The sequence below is a fragment of the Gadus morhua genome, chromosome 16, assembly GCF_902167405.1.
Source record: "Gadus morhua chromosome 16, gadMor3.0, whole genome shotgun sequence".
Taxonomy (NCBI): domain Eukaryota; kingdom Metazoa; phylum Chordata; class Actinopteri; order Gadiformes; family Gadidae; genus Gadus; species Gadus morhua.
The window spans coordinates 25,151,283-25,168,795 of NC_044063.1; the positions used below are offsets into that span (position 1 = coordinate 25,151,283).

The window sequence follows — 17,513 nt, forward strand, 5'->3', positions numbered from 1 at the left end:
TGTCAGTTTTTTTTTGTCGTTTGGTGTGGGCTTTTTCTTGTACGGTTCTGGCTGCATCCATTGTGCATGGCCTGGACATCAGCAACATCCTATCTATAATACTATAACCCTCTCTCTCTCTCTCTCTCTCTCTCTCTCTCTCTCTCTCTCTCTCTCTCTCTCTCTCTCTCTCTCTCTCTCTCTCTCTCTCTCTCTCTCTCTCTCTCTCTCTTTCTCTCTCTCTCTCTCCTACTCTTTGTCTCACTCCCTCTCTCTGTTCACCCTGTCTTATTATATCTGCCTCTCTTAACGGGCCCTTGGTTATTACTATTTACTATAGTAATGACCAGGGAGTGGATATACGCCCATTTCCTGGTCGGACCAACTTCTTTCTTCTTCATTTTTGAATGCACCCGGAACAAGCATGGCTCCCCTCCATCCCCTGTAACAGTCCATCCCCCAGAATGCACTGCTGTACCTGCCTTCCAAATGTCGTCTTCCTCATCCTCATTACTCCTACAGGGTTTTTTTTCCAAGATATACTTTGTTATACCAGCTCTTGTTGCAAGATGGGTGAATAACCTTTTTTTTCTCTCCATATAAATGAGGATGTCTTAATATGACAGTTTGATAGTTTGGAAACATATCATGTATTTAATACGGTTGTTCATTGAATGAGGAACCTGTCTCATGATGTTTTGCTCCTGAAAAAAAAAGTTGAGGATCCAAACCAGACCTTAATTCAACAGAATGGTATGGTTTTTCAGATTGGCTAACTGAGGTGTAGGTCATTTTCGTCATTTTGTTAGCTTTGTTTCTAAGCATTGAGAGACCTCTCTCCCTCTCTCTCTCTCTCTCTCTCTCTCTCTCTCTCTCTCTCTCTCTCTCTCTCTCTCTCTCTCTCTCTCTCTCTCTCTCTCTCTCTTTCTCGCTTGTCTCTTCCATGATCTCTCTCGCCCTTCCTTCTCACCTTCCCTCCTTCTGGCTCAGATCACGGCGATACATCGGAGATGCAGGCCTTTGGCAGCAGCCCATCGTCGTGGCAACAGGCTGAGCTTACGAGCCACTTGTCGTCATGCCTGTCCTGTTCCACCGGGGGCAGCAACGCGTCCTTCGACTCCGCTTGCACCTGTATCCACGAAACCTCCGATATACACACGTATGTTCTTCATCCGCTGCCCTTGATGGAAAGGGTTTAGCTTTGGCTTAAAGACTATCCAATCACTGAACCAGTTATTAAACCTCATAAATGTTATTTCCTGTCTGTAATCAGTTCCTATTTTTACGTGAGATGAAACTGATTTGAGCCAGCCATGAACAGCAATTGCAATAAGACGTGTTTCCCCAGCGATGGTGCTGCAGTTTAGTTTTAGTGTATCATGCTTCTTTAAACACGACTGCAGGGAATCACTGGAGGGCATTTTGGATTGCAGGCAGTGGAGCAGCAGCTGCACCTCGTGACTGACTGATTTATTTGTGTATGTTTGTTGTCAGGATCCCATTGAAGATGCTTTGCCAGAACATGAAGAGGCAAATTGTCTCCCGGGCCTTTTATGGATGTGAGTATAACACTTTATTGATGCACCGTCTCTAGAGGACGAGTCGGTGGATTTCTCCTCGTGGTGGTGACTACCGGGACAAGATATATTGACTCAATACCCATATTGCAATATCACACTGCGCAATTGGCTACGAGACTTAAACCGCTATCAAATGACGTTCATTGGCCGGTTTCTCTGTCAATAGCAAGTATGAGTGCACAGGTCCACTAACAAACATACCCTATGGAGGGTACCCCAACCGAAGGGGGTGAACCTTTGATTGGGAGAAGAGAAAGAGGCCTCGGTCACACTTGCCGTTTGAATGCAGCCTTTATCATCCAATCACGGCAGGACGCAATAAAGGTCAGGTCTGGACGGTCCCAGATCGGATCCTGCTCACATTGTGATCTGATTGGGCTAGAGCACATAGGGCACATCCTGAAGTGGTCAGGCTTAGGTCGTTGTTGAGTGTCGAGGTGTCCCTGAGCAAGACACCTGACCTCCACTGCTCCCGACGAGCTGGCTGCACCTTGCATGGGTGACTACACCATCTGTGTGTGTATGAATTGTTTCTTTGGATATTAGCGTCGGCAAAAATGCCCTAAATGTTACAAAATGGAAATGTTAACAACAATGTGGGCCCATATTGTGGGCAGGTAAACACCGCCAGACACACAGAGACTCACACCGGTGATCATATCTCTGATCCGCGTGCCTCATCACTTATTCAGAGCATGATATTTAATGGCCAATATATTTCTTACTCAAAAACAATGACGTTCAAGCTGCATAAGGTGCTACCGAGGTGTGAATATTTGAATACATCACCACAGCAGCGCTACGCTGGGATATAATTTTCTTTCAGTCTGTATATCGGATCGTTCCTGGCTGGCATTCGTTATTGTAAAGCTTTTTATCTTACAAGGAACAGATCCGGCCACAGAGTGCGTATTCAAGCGTTGAGGGTGGACGTCGGACGTGTGTTTCCGATCTGGCCTTTCTGATCGCAAAAGCTGCATTGGACTAGTGTGGTTGACAAGTATGTCAACCACACTAGTGTGTGGTTGACATACTTATTGTTGTTAGCCTGTACTGGGTAGCCTCTACCAGTGAGGAGAAGGGGAAAGTGCCCAATGTCTTGTGTGGTGATGGGCCCTGTGTCGGATACAAATTTCTTCTTCTCATTTGTTTTTTAACTGTATTTTTCCTGTCGACATGGGCTTTATTTATTGGACACCGATCCAATATGAATATTTTAAACCCTTGTGTTGTCAGAACACTTGTTGTTTTGATATGTTATGAATAATTCTTTATGTACTTCACATAATCATCTTTTGTCAATACCGTGCACCCTCACTGCTTTGGTAAAGGGTTCCACTCTCTCAGGCAGAGGCATGTCTGGTCATTACTTCGTGAAAACATGGCAGCTTGAGAAGGGCTTTGAATTGGATTAGATAATATAATTGATCCCAAACGGGAAATCTGGGTCCCACAGTACACAGTACAGGCTAGCAGTAGAATAAAAAAAGATATAAATTACAAACCAATGATACATTACATTTACATTAAATATGTAAACATGCACAATGGGAGTATTATGAATCGTAGATGCAATGTAGATTCATTTGTTCGGAGTCGATGCAGGGGATAGATTTATAGATGAACCCATTGAATCCGTTTGTCAGCACAGTTTTGTTTCTGCGTGCAGCAGGGTGAGGGCGTTCTCCTTTCCGCTCTGTGCCGTTGTATCTGTGTCTGAACACCACCTCCCGTCTCCCCAGGGCTGGCCTACTGCCGACACCTGTCCACGGTGCGCACTCACCTGTCGGCCCTGGTCCATCACAACATCGTGCCCCCGGACAAGCCCTGCGAGGCGGCCGGAGGCCTGAGCAAGGAGGTGTGGAGCAAGTACCAGAAGGACTGCAAGGTGGGTGGAGCGGCTGGAGACCAGCTGCACTCTCGTCAATGGCCCTAGCGGTATCCCGTGTGTCACCCTGAAACCATCGTTTTTCAGATGTAGCGTCAGCCACTAGCATTGAAGAGGCACACAGAACCAGAAGAGGGTTTACATTGTAGAATGGGTGCAATAGCAAGTGAGTTATTGCAAGGTTATTATCATGAAGTGGCTCCATAAGAGGTTGTCAAGAGGAGAGATAAACGGTCACCGCGTCATCTTTTTCAAGTGCATCGTTCAGTGAGAAGATGCCTCAGCTCAAGATTAACTTTATCGTCCAACAGAGTGGAACATCTGGTGTGGGCTTTCACCCTAAAGACAAAGAAATTCACCAAGATTCTAGTTAATACATGCATGCACACACGCACACGCACACACACACACGCACACACACACACACACACACACACACACACACACACACACACACACACACACACACACACACACACACACACACACACACACACACACACACTCTCACATACATTGAAACATACAAAAATTCATACATGCAGCAAGGTTCCTAAAAAAAGCTTGTGCCATCATATGCATCCAGAAGTAAAGGGAGGTCATGTCACTATAGGGCCCATGGAGCTGGGCTCCAGTAGGGATCGTACCCAGAACATACCAGCTTGTAGTCAGACTACTCTGCTCTTTAGGTATATATTAAATGTGGGTCTTTTATTAATACAGTCGGGTTATTAGGCTGGTCTCTGGTGCTTCCTGAGTTATATTTGTATCCACTTTCAATCTCACTGGCAAAATCATTACTAATTTACACTCTCTTCCTGGATGTGCTATCTTGGGCGACTGTGCTCATCTATCTCCATCTCTCCTTCGCATTGATCTTAATATGTTCTCTCTCCCCGCTGCTCCTCACATAACTCACTCCTCTTTTAGCCCCACACGCTTCCTCATCCGCCGTCTAGCCTCACGGCTCTGCATATTCCTGTGGCTTTGTTTATGTCTGGGTTTTACCGTTGGCACAACCATAACGTTAAAAGGATTAAATAGGATGAATATGTCAATTTAAATGGATGTGTTTATTTATTTACTTATTTACTACGCGTCATAGCCCTCTGGAGTCGGACGAGAACCTTCTGACACATTGTATCCGTTATTTGATGTATCATTATTATTATTATTATTATTATTGTATTATAGAAGGACATAGCAGCGGCCCTTCAGTGATTATCCAAAATTATGTGGTAGCACAGGGCGTTAGCCAAGTCTCTCTCTCACTCTCTTTCTCTCCATCTCTCTTTCAACCCCTCTCTCTCTCTCTCTCTCTCTCCTCTCTCTCTCTCTCTCTCTCTCTCTCTCTCTCTCTCTCTCTCTCTCTCTCTCTCTCTCTCTCTCTCTCTCTCTCTCTCTCTTTATTTTTTTATTATTTTTTAATATTTTTTTGAACTACAATAATGTATGATATTTTGCTGATCTCTCTCTCTCTCCCTCTCACCCTTTCTCTCCCCCTCTCTGCCAGTAGAACTACAAGGAGCTGGAGCTGCTGCGGCTGGTGTACTACGGCGGGGTTCAGCCGGAGATCAGGAAGGAGGTGTGGCCCTTCCTCCTGGGGCACTACAAGTTCGGCATGCCCAAGAAGGACATGAGCCAGGTGAGACCAACATGACGCAGCAGTACCATCGGTTCAGAGGCCATACTGTGAACCCATGGGACAGGTGAGACCCACACGAAGCACCAGTACCATGGGTTCACAAGCAATACTGTTTCACAACTGCAACTGTATGGACAGTTTAGTGGTCATAGTAAAATTGTGTCTCTTAACATCTCACATCGCTATATGTGAATGAACAGTATGTGGATATTCTTTTCAATTCGTATCTATTTTCATCAACTACTTTTTTCCTGTAATTTCTGCTGTGAGGTCAAAATTGTATGCCTGGGAGCAACAAAGTTCTATCTTATAGTCATATCTTATGTGTCAGACATTTCTGTAATAAATTTGATAATGTATTATGTGTAGGGTAGGAGATAAGGAAATTGTGCGTGAGTGGATGCATGCGTGTGTGAATCCCTTTTTTACCTGGATAACGTGACCGTTGCCGATAGTTTCCCGCCTGACCCCCTCTGCCCTCTCCTCTGTGTGTGTCTCTCCTCTGTGCGTGCTCTCTCCTCTTTGTGTCTCTCCTCTTTGTGTCTCTCCTCTGTGTGTGTTTCTCCTCTGTGCGTCCTCTATGTGTCTGTGTGCTCTCTCTCTCTCCTCTATGTGTCTTTGTGCTCTCTCTCGCTCCTCTCTATGTGTCTCTGTGCTCTCTCTCTCTCTCTCTCTCCTCTCTATGTGTCTGTGTGCTCTCTCTCCTCTCTATGTGTCTGTGTGCTCTCTCTCTCTCCTCTCTATGTGTCTGTGCTCTCTCTCTCCTCTCTATGTGTCTGCGTGCTCTCTCTCTCTCCTCTATGTGTCTGTGTGCTCTCTCTCCTCTCTATGTGTCTGTGTGCTCTCTATCTCCTCTCTATGTGTTTGTGTGCTGCTCTCTCTCCTCTCTATGTGTCTGTGTGCTCTCTATCTCCTCTCTATGTGTTTGTGTGCTGCTCTCTCTCCTCTCTATGTGTCTGTGTGCTCTCTCTCTCCTCTCTATGTGTCTGTGTGCTCTCTCTCTCTCCTCTCTATGTGTCTGTGTGCTCTCTCTCTCTCCTCTCTATGTGTCTCTGTGCTCTCTCTCCTCTCTATGTGTCTGTGTGCTCTCTCTCTCGCTTCTCTATATGTCTGTGTGCTCTCTCTCTCTCTCTCCTCTCTATGTGTCTGTGTGCTCTCTCTCTCTCTCCTCTCTATGTGTCTGTGTGCTCTCTCTCTCTCTCCTCTCTATGTGTCTGTGTGCTCTCTCTCTCCTCTATGTGTGCTCACTCCTCTCTATGTGTGTCTCCTGTGAAGACGGACGAGAAGATCAGCGAGCGCTACCAGCAGGTGATGAAGGAGTGGAAGGCCTGCGAGGTCATCGTCAAGCACCGGGAGAAGGAGGTGCAGTCGGCCATCTTCGCCAAGCTGTCGTCGGGCAGCAGCATCGACAGCCACGTGCTGCGCCTCATCCACAGAGACTCCACCCTCAGCAACGAGGTCGGGAACACACGCATCGCTCACACAGAGTTTAAGAGTACCTGACCACCAGTCAACTCCAGCAGTGCGACGCAAATTGCAGCATAATATTATGAATGATATATTTTTTATCAATATATAAGAATATACTCCTCAGCTATATATAAAGGGGAACCATAATGCTCGGCTATTTTCTAAATAAAGGGAGTACTGCTTCAAACAACTTAAGCGACAACGTTTCAGTTTGATTACAGTTTGGCTTAAAGGGTGTTCTCCAAGCGGAATGGATGTTGCAGACTGCAATTCTTTAACAATGTGGGGTGCTTAGCAGAGGGACATCGATCTCCAATATCATTGTGATGCTCATCACATAAAAATGTATATAATATATAATAGAACATTTCTATCAAAGTCCATGAAACATACTGTCTCGTTATCCGCCACTAGTATACCTTACATCTAAGCATGAAATAAAACGGGTGAATGAATGAAATTAACTACTTAGTTGACCTTTTGCCCCCTGTTACTAAGCAACCCCCTCGTCTCCCTACCAACACGCCAACACACCAACACCTACAGGTGTTCATGTCTGTGGACGAGCCCGACCTGGGCGGGCCGGACGCCCCCGGCCGGGGCGACGGCCCCCCCGGTATGACCACCCTGGTCCCGCCGGCCGCGCTGGGCCCCGAGGAGAGGCCCCTGGTGGAGTTTGACTCGCCCGACTCGGGCCTGCCGTCGTCCAGGAACTACTCTGTGGCCTCGGGACACTCCCAGATCCTCTCCAGCATCGATGACGGGCAGAGCATGGAGGACGAGGGCCCCGGGGGGGAGGAGGGCCCCAGGCGAGGAGGAGGAGGAGGACGGGGGGCCCCTGAGGAGGGCCAGGGCAGCTCCAGTCGGGAGTCTCTGAGTGAGGAGAGGCTGTGCAGCCAGCTGGACAAACTGGGGACCAGCTCCGAGTGCACCCCGCACTTCCTCTCCTCCTACACCGTATGTGTACACACGCACACACACACACGCACACACACACACACACACACACACACACACACACGCGCATACACACACGCGCATACACATACACATACATGCACACATACACACACGCACAGGCACACACACATCCACGCATACACACACACACGCACAAGATACTAGTATCATGTGACAATGTAGATGTTACATTAGTAGTTATCTCTGAGAGGCTATACCTTAAAGGGATACTTCATCGGTGGAGATATGAAGGTTATATGAAGTAAATAATCATATGTATTATAAATGTGCAAAAAAAAAAATTAAGTCGGTTCATCCTAGCCTGAGAAAAGGCTAAAAAAGAAAGTGTCTCTCTCGCTCAAAAGTAAGAAATCCTAAAACTACCACAGTGCATTGCACCCGCTGCACCACCCGCCTGTTTCCGTTTGGAGGGGGAAGGACCCATGGTCCTAGGGCGAGTGGTAGCGCGAGAAAACTTTGTGTAAACATATCCCTGTGATACGTTGACTAGTTTAGACTTCTGCCCTCATTTCTATATTACTGTACAGCATAAAAACATTTGCTAATTACAGTAGCTCAGCATGTCAAGTATTTGTACTCAACATTTTCTCCCCAGTTGAAATAAGTGTTTATCATATACAGTAGGCCTACTTTAGTATAACAGCACTTGGGTTAGTTAACAAATCACATCAACCAACATGAGTTGTTTGAACTATTTACAAACATAAAACATGTAGGGTGCGTTTGCTAGAGGCAAAATAGTCACAGCTCATCTTGAGCATCTACTGTCTCCTGGTAGCCACGGTACTGCTTATCTTGTGCTGGGTAATTAGCTCTGATGGCCTGGACAGCACAGGAAGCCGATACTGTCTGAGAAAGAAAGAGAACAACATTAGCAAAGCAACATAAAAATGATGCCTTGAGTAGCCTATACAGCATTGCACAGACTTCAAGCTAACGTAACGTAGCCTATGCTCTGCCAATAAGATCGGCTACTTTCGGGTAACTACATTGTAACGTTCCCCGGGACTCAAAACTTTTTTAGCCAATGTGTTAGTAAAAAAATAAACACTTACTCTATGCTCAGACGTCTGTTTCTCCCGGAGGGCTTTGGCTTGCGTTTCGAGTTCACTTTCTGTGTCTGGAAATATGTATCCAATACCCAACTGTTCAGATGAGTCGTAAAGCCTGGGTGAGAGGTTGCACACATGGCCCCGTCCTCGCCAGATTCAGCCATTTATTCTCGAAGAAACTGGCATCGCTGAAATTCGCTGCAGCACAGGGACTCTGTGTTAGTGTCTATAGGCGAACAGAGCAAACCGGCGCGCTCCTGCTCCTCGTCCTCGGCAACAGGCAAGGCTTGGTCAGCTGCAGCCGCAGCTGCCTCTCCCTTTATTTGTGTCAATTCTTCCTGGCTGTATTCTGGCTCGTACTAATAGCCCTGAATGTCCAAATCTAACAATAGATTTTCCAAATCCACTTTGGCTGTTTCACACTGCAAATTTGTTCTCGCGGTGAAGAAACATGGAGGACATTGTGTTTACATCTCGTACGCAAGCTCCCGCCCCCCCCCCCCGTCATTCCTTATTGGGTGGCTCACACATTTGCGGAACCAGTGGTATGTAGTCCTCGCCCTTCTAGCAGGCAAGCAAAGTTCTCCCGAGATGACGTCAAACGCGTCATTTGACGTCATCTCAAATTCGATAAGGAAAGCTGGGCCACGGGATGACTGGGTTAGACTTTGGGAAAAAAAAACCTTTTTTTTAATATTACAATAGCGATTTTATGATGATAGAACGCCGGTTCTGAATGGGTGAAGTATCCCTTTAATTTAATTCTAATTATCTTATATTAATAATTTCCGTCTCGTGACTTCATGTTCCCGCGCCCGCGCTCTTCCTCTCTGGGGAATGATAGTGAGACACCTCAGCCAGCTTACCAGCTGGCTGGCATGGAGCAGAGAAGGGAGAGGGTATTATTATCATTATGAAAAACCAAACCATTTTTTCTTTCAACCCACGTACTGGACAATAACAACAAGGATTGGTAAAAATCCAACCTATAAGGACACCGATTTTCTTTGTGAATGAATAATGTATCGTAAAAAAATACAGGGTGCATAAATATAGACAACCCTATCTTAAATGAAAACCATACCTAGAGATTGGCATGGTTTTATTTCAGTTAGCCTATTTGCTGGTTTGATTTTCATTGAGAAATCATTAGGCTAACTAACAGCTATTAGGCTAACTGAAAAGAACCATGCCAATCTCGAACCATGCCATCGATACATTATTCATTCCCAAAGAAAATTGGTGTCCTTATAGGTTGAATTTTCCACTGAATATATTATAATAATCAGTTATGATTGGAGATATATTCTCTTGAAGGTGCTCTGTAGGTAGGATATAAGAGATGTATGATTGGTTTGTGATCAGCTATTAGTGATTGAAATGAGTTCAAGTTGAGTCTGTCTGTCTCTGTATGATCAGGGATTTCTTCCCTGATTGGTTATGGGAATCCATTGAGGCTGTCAAGCAAAGGGGGGGGTGAAAGGCTACTCATGTAAAAGGTTGGAGAAACGTAGATAAAGAGGAAGCAGAGAGAGAGAGAAGGTTTTCTTTGGTTGTGTTGTATAAATCGGGCTCAATACAACTCCCTACAGAATCTCTAAGCATTCATAAGAAAGTTTCTACTTCCTGAGAATATCTTGAGTACATTGAAAGAATTTGAAGAAATCGGTGTGATTGCCTTTATTCGTTTACATTCGATGGGGCCTTCGATACTCGACTACATTACCAACCGCCACAACACAAACATTGTTTTTTGTACCTGTAATGTCTTCTATTGGTTCAGTGTTAACAAACCTCATCACCCATCAGCTCTTTGTGTCTTCCATGTGCAGATCGAGCTGCTGGACACGGTTGCCCTCAATCTGCACAGAATAGACAAGGACGTCCAGCGCTGCGACCGCAACTACTACTACTTCACCACCGCCAACCTGGAGAAACTGCGCAACATCATGTGCAGGTGAACAAACAGATCTCCCATACTGCTCATTGACCTCCTGTATGTCTCCGCAATGGGGCTGCAAACCTCCATCCATCAGTTGAATCGAAAAAGGAACCGACTATATTTTTGATAATCGATGAATCATTTAAAGTAATTTTTCAAGTACAAATACCAAACCTTTGCAGCTCAATGCTTTAGTTTGCCCATGGATCATTATAAAATTTAGCTTTAGCCCTGCGTGGACTCTGGTGACTTGGCCTGGGCTTTTATTTATGACATTGTGTATACTAAACGATTCCTCAGAGAATGTAATTATTGGTTGCAGCCCCGGTTCAGACTGGTGATGTTTGGGTTCATTCGGGGACGCCCCATTAGAGGGGAGTTCACTGGCCCTTTCTGCCAATGTGGCACATGTTGTGTCATTCTGTGATCTGCCTCTGGAAACGGGTTTCGGGGGGGGACAGGGGGGACGGGGGGGACGGGGGGGGACGGGGACGGGGGTAGTGTTCCAGAGCGATGCTGACAGGCTTGCCGGAGGGGAGCCTAGCGAAAGCGTAAACATCAGACCCAAACGAAAAAATACTTCTTCCTCTTCTAACCCTTAATTTTAAACTTGTCTTTACACTTTTGTATTATCTCAGATATATCATTGTCTTACTTGTATATGCGTCATTATAATGTCACATTTCAAAAAGACGCATATCCATGGCCAACAACCGTTTGACAACTATTTTTAAGTATGTCTATGACATCCTTCTGATTGGGTTAATCAGGCTAGAACATTGGTGCTTCTGAGGTCAATATAACTAGTCGAAAAGCCAAGTGAAGGCAATCCCACATACAGTGTGGGCCTCCCGTCTGTAGACCTTTCATAGTCCAGCCGAACATTTACCAGAATTGTTAGCACGTCGCTTCCCTTTGTTTGCTATTCCTGCAAGACACAAAATGCCCCTTGATGTGAAAGTTGTATTATTTGTTTGGTGCATGAAACATTCACAGCAAAGAGTTTAAATGAAGGACTCATGCCATTCAAGGCTTAGTGTGACATCGTTACGTGAACCTCAGAGATCCGTTGTCTCAAAAAGGAGCTTTGCACTGATGTCCTCAGAGGTCTGCGTGTTCGGTTTGATTCTTTTGCGGCGCTGGAGTCCACACTCTGTACGTTACGGCTGCACTAGGAGTGAGCCTTCATGCTGTATAGCTCAGTACTACTTGGACTGAAGCCATTATATGTGTTCATGTGTTGGTCAGTGTTACCGTTTGCCTGTCCTGGTGCTTTAAGCGTGGCTCCCTGCGCTCTCTCACAGCTACGTCTGGGAGCACCTGGAGGTGGGCTATGTCCAGGGTATGTGTGACCTGCTGGCGCCGCTCCTGGTCATCTTGGACGATGGTAAGAACGGCTGAACGCTTCTCATGTATGCCTTCTTTCCACATTTATTCAAAGACTTTAAATATGCTCGTAAACTGTTATGGAGCCGAAAATGTTCTTTAAAGATTTCAGCAATGGTTTTTCGTTTGAAGAATGCTGCTCATGGTTGTGGTGTAATACGAGGCCTGGAGAGATTACTGCAGTCCAGATGTACTTCAATCTATGTGCCAGGAACGAGACAAAGTGTTCATGAAATAACTAAGGGAAAAGTGTGACACTGGCTGCTTATTTTAGTTCTTTGACATGTCATTTGTGTGTGTGTGTGTGTGTGTGTGTGTGTGTGTGTGTGTGTGTGTGTGTGTGTGTGTGTGTGTGTGTGTGTGTGTGTGTGTGTGTGTGTGTGTGTGTGTGTGTGTGTGTGTGTGTGTGTGTGTGTGTGCGTGCGTGCGTGTGTGCGTGTGTGTAGAGTGCCTGGCGTACAGCTGCTTCACTCAGCTAATGAAGAGGATGAGTCAGAACTTTCCAAACGGCGGCGCCATGGACACACACTTTGCAAACATGAGGTCCCTCATCCAGGTGAGGAAATAGCCGTGTGTGTGTGTGTGTGTGTGTGTGTGTGTGTGTGTGTGTGTGTGTGTGTGTGTGTGTGTGTGTGTGTGTGTGTGTGTGTGTGTGTGTGTGTGTGTGTGTAAAGCACCTCGTACGGTACCAGGTGACCTGCGTGTGACCCCACCCATGGTTTCCCCCTGTGCTGTCAGATCCTGGACTCAGAGCTGTTTGAGCTGATGCACCAGAACGGGGACTACACCCACTTCTACTTCTGCTACCGCTGGTTCCTGCTGGACTTCAAGAGAGGTGGGCCCACCATCTGCTGTTCACTCTGTGCAACAGAACCACAACCATCGTTCATTCATTCTTTAAAAGTGATTTGTTAAGGAATAAACAAGGGGCTTACACTTTAGCTTGAGCCAAACCCCCTGGATCATAAAAAACTGGGCAATCGACATACAGGCATTATCACAGAGGACTCTAAACAATAATATTATTTACACTTACATTCACATTAACATATTTAGGGCGTTAAGCAGACGCTTTTATCCAAAGCGACTTACAATAAGTACATTTGTCAGAAGAAGGTCGAACAATATATCGCTGACGGTACAGCAAGGATGTTCATAGAAATAAGTGCCAAGCACTTACAATTGCTAGGTTAACCCATTCCCATATACAACAAAGATAACTAGGATATGGGGCTAAACAATGATAAGTTCTATTTTTAAGTGTCAGGACAACATACAATAAGTGCGTTCATTAAGTGCCAGATTTCACAGCAATCTATAAAAATAAATATAAAGTAAATAAAAATAATTCACACAGAAAAACATTGGGTTGAACAAAAAATTATGTAACCGCAACATTAAAGTCAATGGCACAAATCAGCATACACTCATGCAAGAACATCGTGAGTAGATGTGTAGGTGTAGGTCTCACAAAACAGCTGCAGCTCATTCACAAGCAGCCGGCACATTTCAGGCGTTTCGTCAGCCATCCTCGCTGCATGATTAATGTCGCCATGTTGTATTGAAATCAGTTCAATAACAAAATCAACCGGACCTGAGTCAGGCTTCCACCTGCTCCTTCATCCTCCCGTCCTGCTCTGTGTGGTCTCTCTCCAATATGCTGCTTGACCTGTGTGTGTGTTTGTGTGTGTGTGTGTGTGTGTGTGTGTGTGTGTGTGTGTGTGTGTGTGTGTTTGTGTGTGTCTGCGTATGTGTGTGTGTTTGTGTGCGTCTGTGGGCATACACGCTTGTGTGGGAGTGTTTGCGTGCTTGTGTGTGGGCTGGTGTGTGTGTGTGTGTGTGTGTGTGTGTGTGTGTGTATGTGTCTGTCTGTCTGTCTGCGCGCGCTTCTGAGTGTGTGTGTGTGTGTGTGTGTGTGTGTGTGTGTGTGCGCCCGTGTGTGTGTGCCCGTGTGTGTGTGTGTGTGTGTGTGTGTGTGTGTGTGTGTGTGTGTGTGTGTGTGTGTGTGTGTGTGTGTGTGTGTGCTTGTGTGTGTGCTTGTGTGTGTGTCTGTGTGTGTCTGCAGAGCTGCTGTACGAGGACGTGTTTGCCGTGTGGGAGGTGATCTGGGTGGCCCCCAGGATCTCTTCGCGCCACTTCGTCCTGTTCCTGGCGCTGGCCCTTGTCACCGTCTACCGGGAGATCATCAGAGACAACAACATGGACTTCACCGACATCATCAAGTTCTTCAACGGTGAGCTGGGCCGACGTGTGTGTGTGTGTGTGTGTGTGTGTGTGTGTGTGTGTGTGTGTGTGTGTGTGTGTGTGTGTGTGTGTGTGTGTGTGTGTGTGTGTGTGTGTGTGTGTTGGTCCTAAAACCTCTAGCCTTTCACTTGAGCCACTCTCACAGATTCTACAGTGCTTCCCATCCATAGACCAATGTGTAGCGCAGCGCCGCAGAATCAACACAGAGCGCCACAGATTGATTCCGCTTCATTTTTTCTTTCTTTTGCGATTTTTTTAAATATAAATATCGTTCCGTTCATTCATCTCCTCATAGCACTCTTTCTCCCTGACATTCTCGCTCGCACACGCATACGCACACAAACACACAGAGGAAAAGCGCTCATTCATGCCAGTGGTGCGCGGGTTCACTTGTAAACGGCTGATTCACCCGCTCCTCCTCTCAACGCGCCTATCAAAAGGAAAACCCGAAGCAGCTGTATTTTTGGCACAGAGAGAAGACAGTCGGCGACCGTTTTACCAAAGTTTAGTCTGATATACTGTGCTGAAAAACTGTCTGTCTGTGTTTGTGCGTGCGTGTCTTTGGATGCACATGTGTGTGTGTGTGTGTCTGCGTGTGTGTATCTGCCTGTGTGTACCCATAGAGATGGCGGAGCGGCACGACGTGCAGCACATCCTGCGGATGGCCCGGGGGCTGGTGCTGCGCGTCCAGTCGCTGATGGACAAGTGACGCTTCGGGGAAGAGCACAGCGACGCGACCCCAGGGAGGGGAGGGGGAACAGACGGAGGGTGCTGGGGGGGAGGAGGAGGGGGTGGGGATTAAAGTCTGGTGGTGCGTGAGTGTGTGTGTGTGTGTGTGGGGGGTAGGGTGGGGCGGGGAGGGCTCCGGGGGGTACATTTGGTCTGCATGAGCCCACACACACACACACACACACACACACACACACACACACACACACACACACACACACACACACACACACACACACACACACCATCCACCCGCACCACCTTGCCTCCCAAGACCTCCCCGTGAGAAGCGGGGAAGGGACTGGAATAACGAGAGGGAGACAGAGATGCAGAGAGAGAGAGTAACCGGCTGTTTTAGGGTATCCTCTCCTGCCCCTTCAATACGATGTGGTCGAAGTTATGGGAGTCCCTGCTGCCTGAGTGCAGAAGCTAAGGTCCATCGAGGCGACGCTTCGATATGTTTACATTTCCTGTCCCCGCCAACGGAATGCCCATGGTGTCAGTCGAGGCGTGTGGAGTCGTCTGCATGCTTGTGAGCTCGAACACACTGTGACCGCATTCTTACCCCATGGCCCAACCACCACCACCCTACCTGCCTCCCAACACACACACACACGCACACTCACACACAAATACACACACACGCACGCACACACACACACACGCACGCACGCACGCACGCACGCACACACACACACACACACACACACACACACACACACAAACAGAATTTGTGTGTGTGCATGAACACACCTTTGTACATAGACACATACAAACACCAACACTTAGGCTTTAGGAAAGGAGGCCGTATAGCAAAGTTTCCCTAGATCCTGACTCTCGCCACACGGACAACTTAAAACTTTCAATTCCATTTTTCTCTGTAGCACTTTGAGAATTTTAGCTAAAGTGTGTTGCAAATAAAATGGATTAATATTATAATTACATGCCTCTCAGTGGAAAAAAAACGTATATTTAATAACTTTGTTCCAAACGTGGGCCTCCATGCTATGTCCCTGGAGGCCACTAGAGTGTGCTACTCGAATATAACATTGTGAGAGAAGCAGAAGACTTAGCCACGAAGAAGCTTTCATTTGTGACCAAATGGACTGTGCCAATTACCTTTTCATAAGTGGTTTTGTATTACACGCATGCGATTTCTTCCCCCTTTGCTGTCCTGACCGTTTTTTTTAATCCATTATCAAACAGATGTTGCCTTTACAGCCCAGTGTACTTTGTTGCACTTTTAGTTGGAGGTCACGTGGCAGTACCTGTGATGCCCTTTGCCACATTGGCACCCATGGTGGAGGACCCAAGAGGCCAAACCATTGAAAGACGACCATCGGTTTTAATTGTATTCATGAGGGATTTGTCCTATTTATTGTTCTATTTCCGGTTATTTCACTACTAAATAGTCCAGCATGTTTGACACCCATTCCAAGCAGTTTTGGTCTTTCACTAGTTTTTCTATATATTTTTAGTTGTTTCTTTTAGGGTAATTTAAATAGTACTCAACAAGTAGCAACACATTTAACTCCTGATTAGGGCAACAGTATGGACAGTAAAGAAAGATAAATGGCCTTATATCGCACAATTATGAAAGCACACAGGATGCTACAGCCTGTTTAATCCTTTTTACACACCTGCACTTCACAGATGTCCAGTCAGTACAGTGAACATGTGTTACACACGCATGCATACCATAGCAGTTTATTACAATAGCACAATTTAAGCATTATGCTTTTACAATTTACGATGGGGCCAATTTTTACATTATATGTCAGAGGTTTGGGTCTCATACCAAACGTGATGGAGAGATGGATGAACACCTCTTAGAGTAGGGGTCAAACATGGGGTTGAGCCGTGGCTACCACACTATTCAGTATTGCTAAGACGGGACAATAGAGATCGAAGTAACAAGTAAGTAGATACCTTTAAAAAGGCTTGTGTCTCTGACAAGTATACTAAAGTTCAAATGCCAACAGCGCTGGCAGGGGTTCAAAAGACAAATTGCTTTAAGAAAAAGCTGCTTAATTCCACGGTAATTCATCGTTTGGCTGGCTATTCAATGTATCAAAGTATATCATGCTCTTGGGATTGCCACTTTGGCTTTGAACTGACCGCACAAATGGCGTTCATGGCATTTCTGTATCTGTGCCCTGTAGGGGTTTTACCAACCTGGTGGAAGCCCCTAACCCCTTCACCCTCCTCCTCTCCTCCAATAGCTGCATATTATAATAAGTGGTCATCCAGCATGGGACCAGCACCTGTGACTCAAGTGCCAAGTGTCTTCCCCAGCCTCCTGCAGAGTGTACTGTATTCCTCCGGCTCTCCCTCGGGTTCCACTGGGCTGAGCGCATTTAGATTCCAGGAGACGAGCTCCTGGTGGAAACCCCCCACCGCCAGCCCCACTATAGCGTGTTGTGTTCCCCCCCCCACCCCTGCCTGTCCCAGACCCGGTTCTGCTACTGGGACCTCCGGAGACAGAATGTAACGTGGTGGAAATGGGGCTGGACTTTCTTCCAATCAGGATGTTGTGTACCAAAGCCTTGATTATAGCCCCCTCTGTGGCATGACGACAACGTGCAATTTAATACTGCATCTTGAAGACTGACTGTTT

The 17,513-nt window shown here is 46.4% G+C and overlaps 1 protein-coding gene across 2 annotated transcripts in view; it reads left to right on the top strand.

The window, feature by feature from the left end:
- The window catches only part of sgsm2 (small G protein signaling modulator 2), a 72,514-nt gene extending 57,559 nt beyond the window's left edge, over positions 1-14,955 (top strand). For both annotated transcript variants that reach the window (XM_030381895.1, XM_030381896.1), the window contains 12 exons: positions 970-1,138; positions 1,474-1,538; positions 3,302-3,447; positions 4,964-5,092; positions 6,368-6,550; positions 7,109-7,519; positions 10,428-10,552; positions 11,842-11,924; positions 12,370-12,479; positions 12,662-12,758; positions 13,989-14,156; positions 14,791-14,955. In XM_030381895.1, the coding sequence (XP_030237755.1) occupies positions 970-1,138; positions 1,474-1,538; positions 3,302-3,447; positions 4,964-5,092; positions 6,368-6,550; positions 7,109-7,519; positions 10,428-10,552; positions 11,842-11,924; positions 12,370-12,479; positions 12,662-12,758; positions 13,989-14,156; positions 14,791-14,876 (1,772 nt within the window). In that variant the 3' untranslated portion in view covers positions 14,877-14,955. The remainder of the gene's footprint in view (positions 1-969; positions 1,139-1,473; positions 1,539-3,301; positions 3,448-4,963; positions 5,093-6,367; positions 6,551-7,108; positions 7,520-10,427; positions 10,553-11,841; positions 11,925-12,369; positions 12,480-12,661; positions 12,759-13,988; positions 14,157-14,790) is intronic.
- Positions 14,956-17,513: the final 2,558 nt, after the last annotated feature.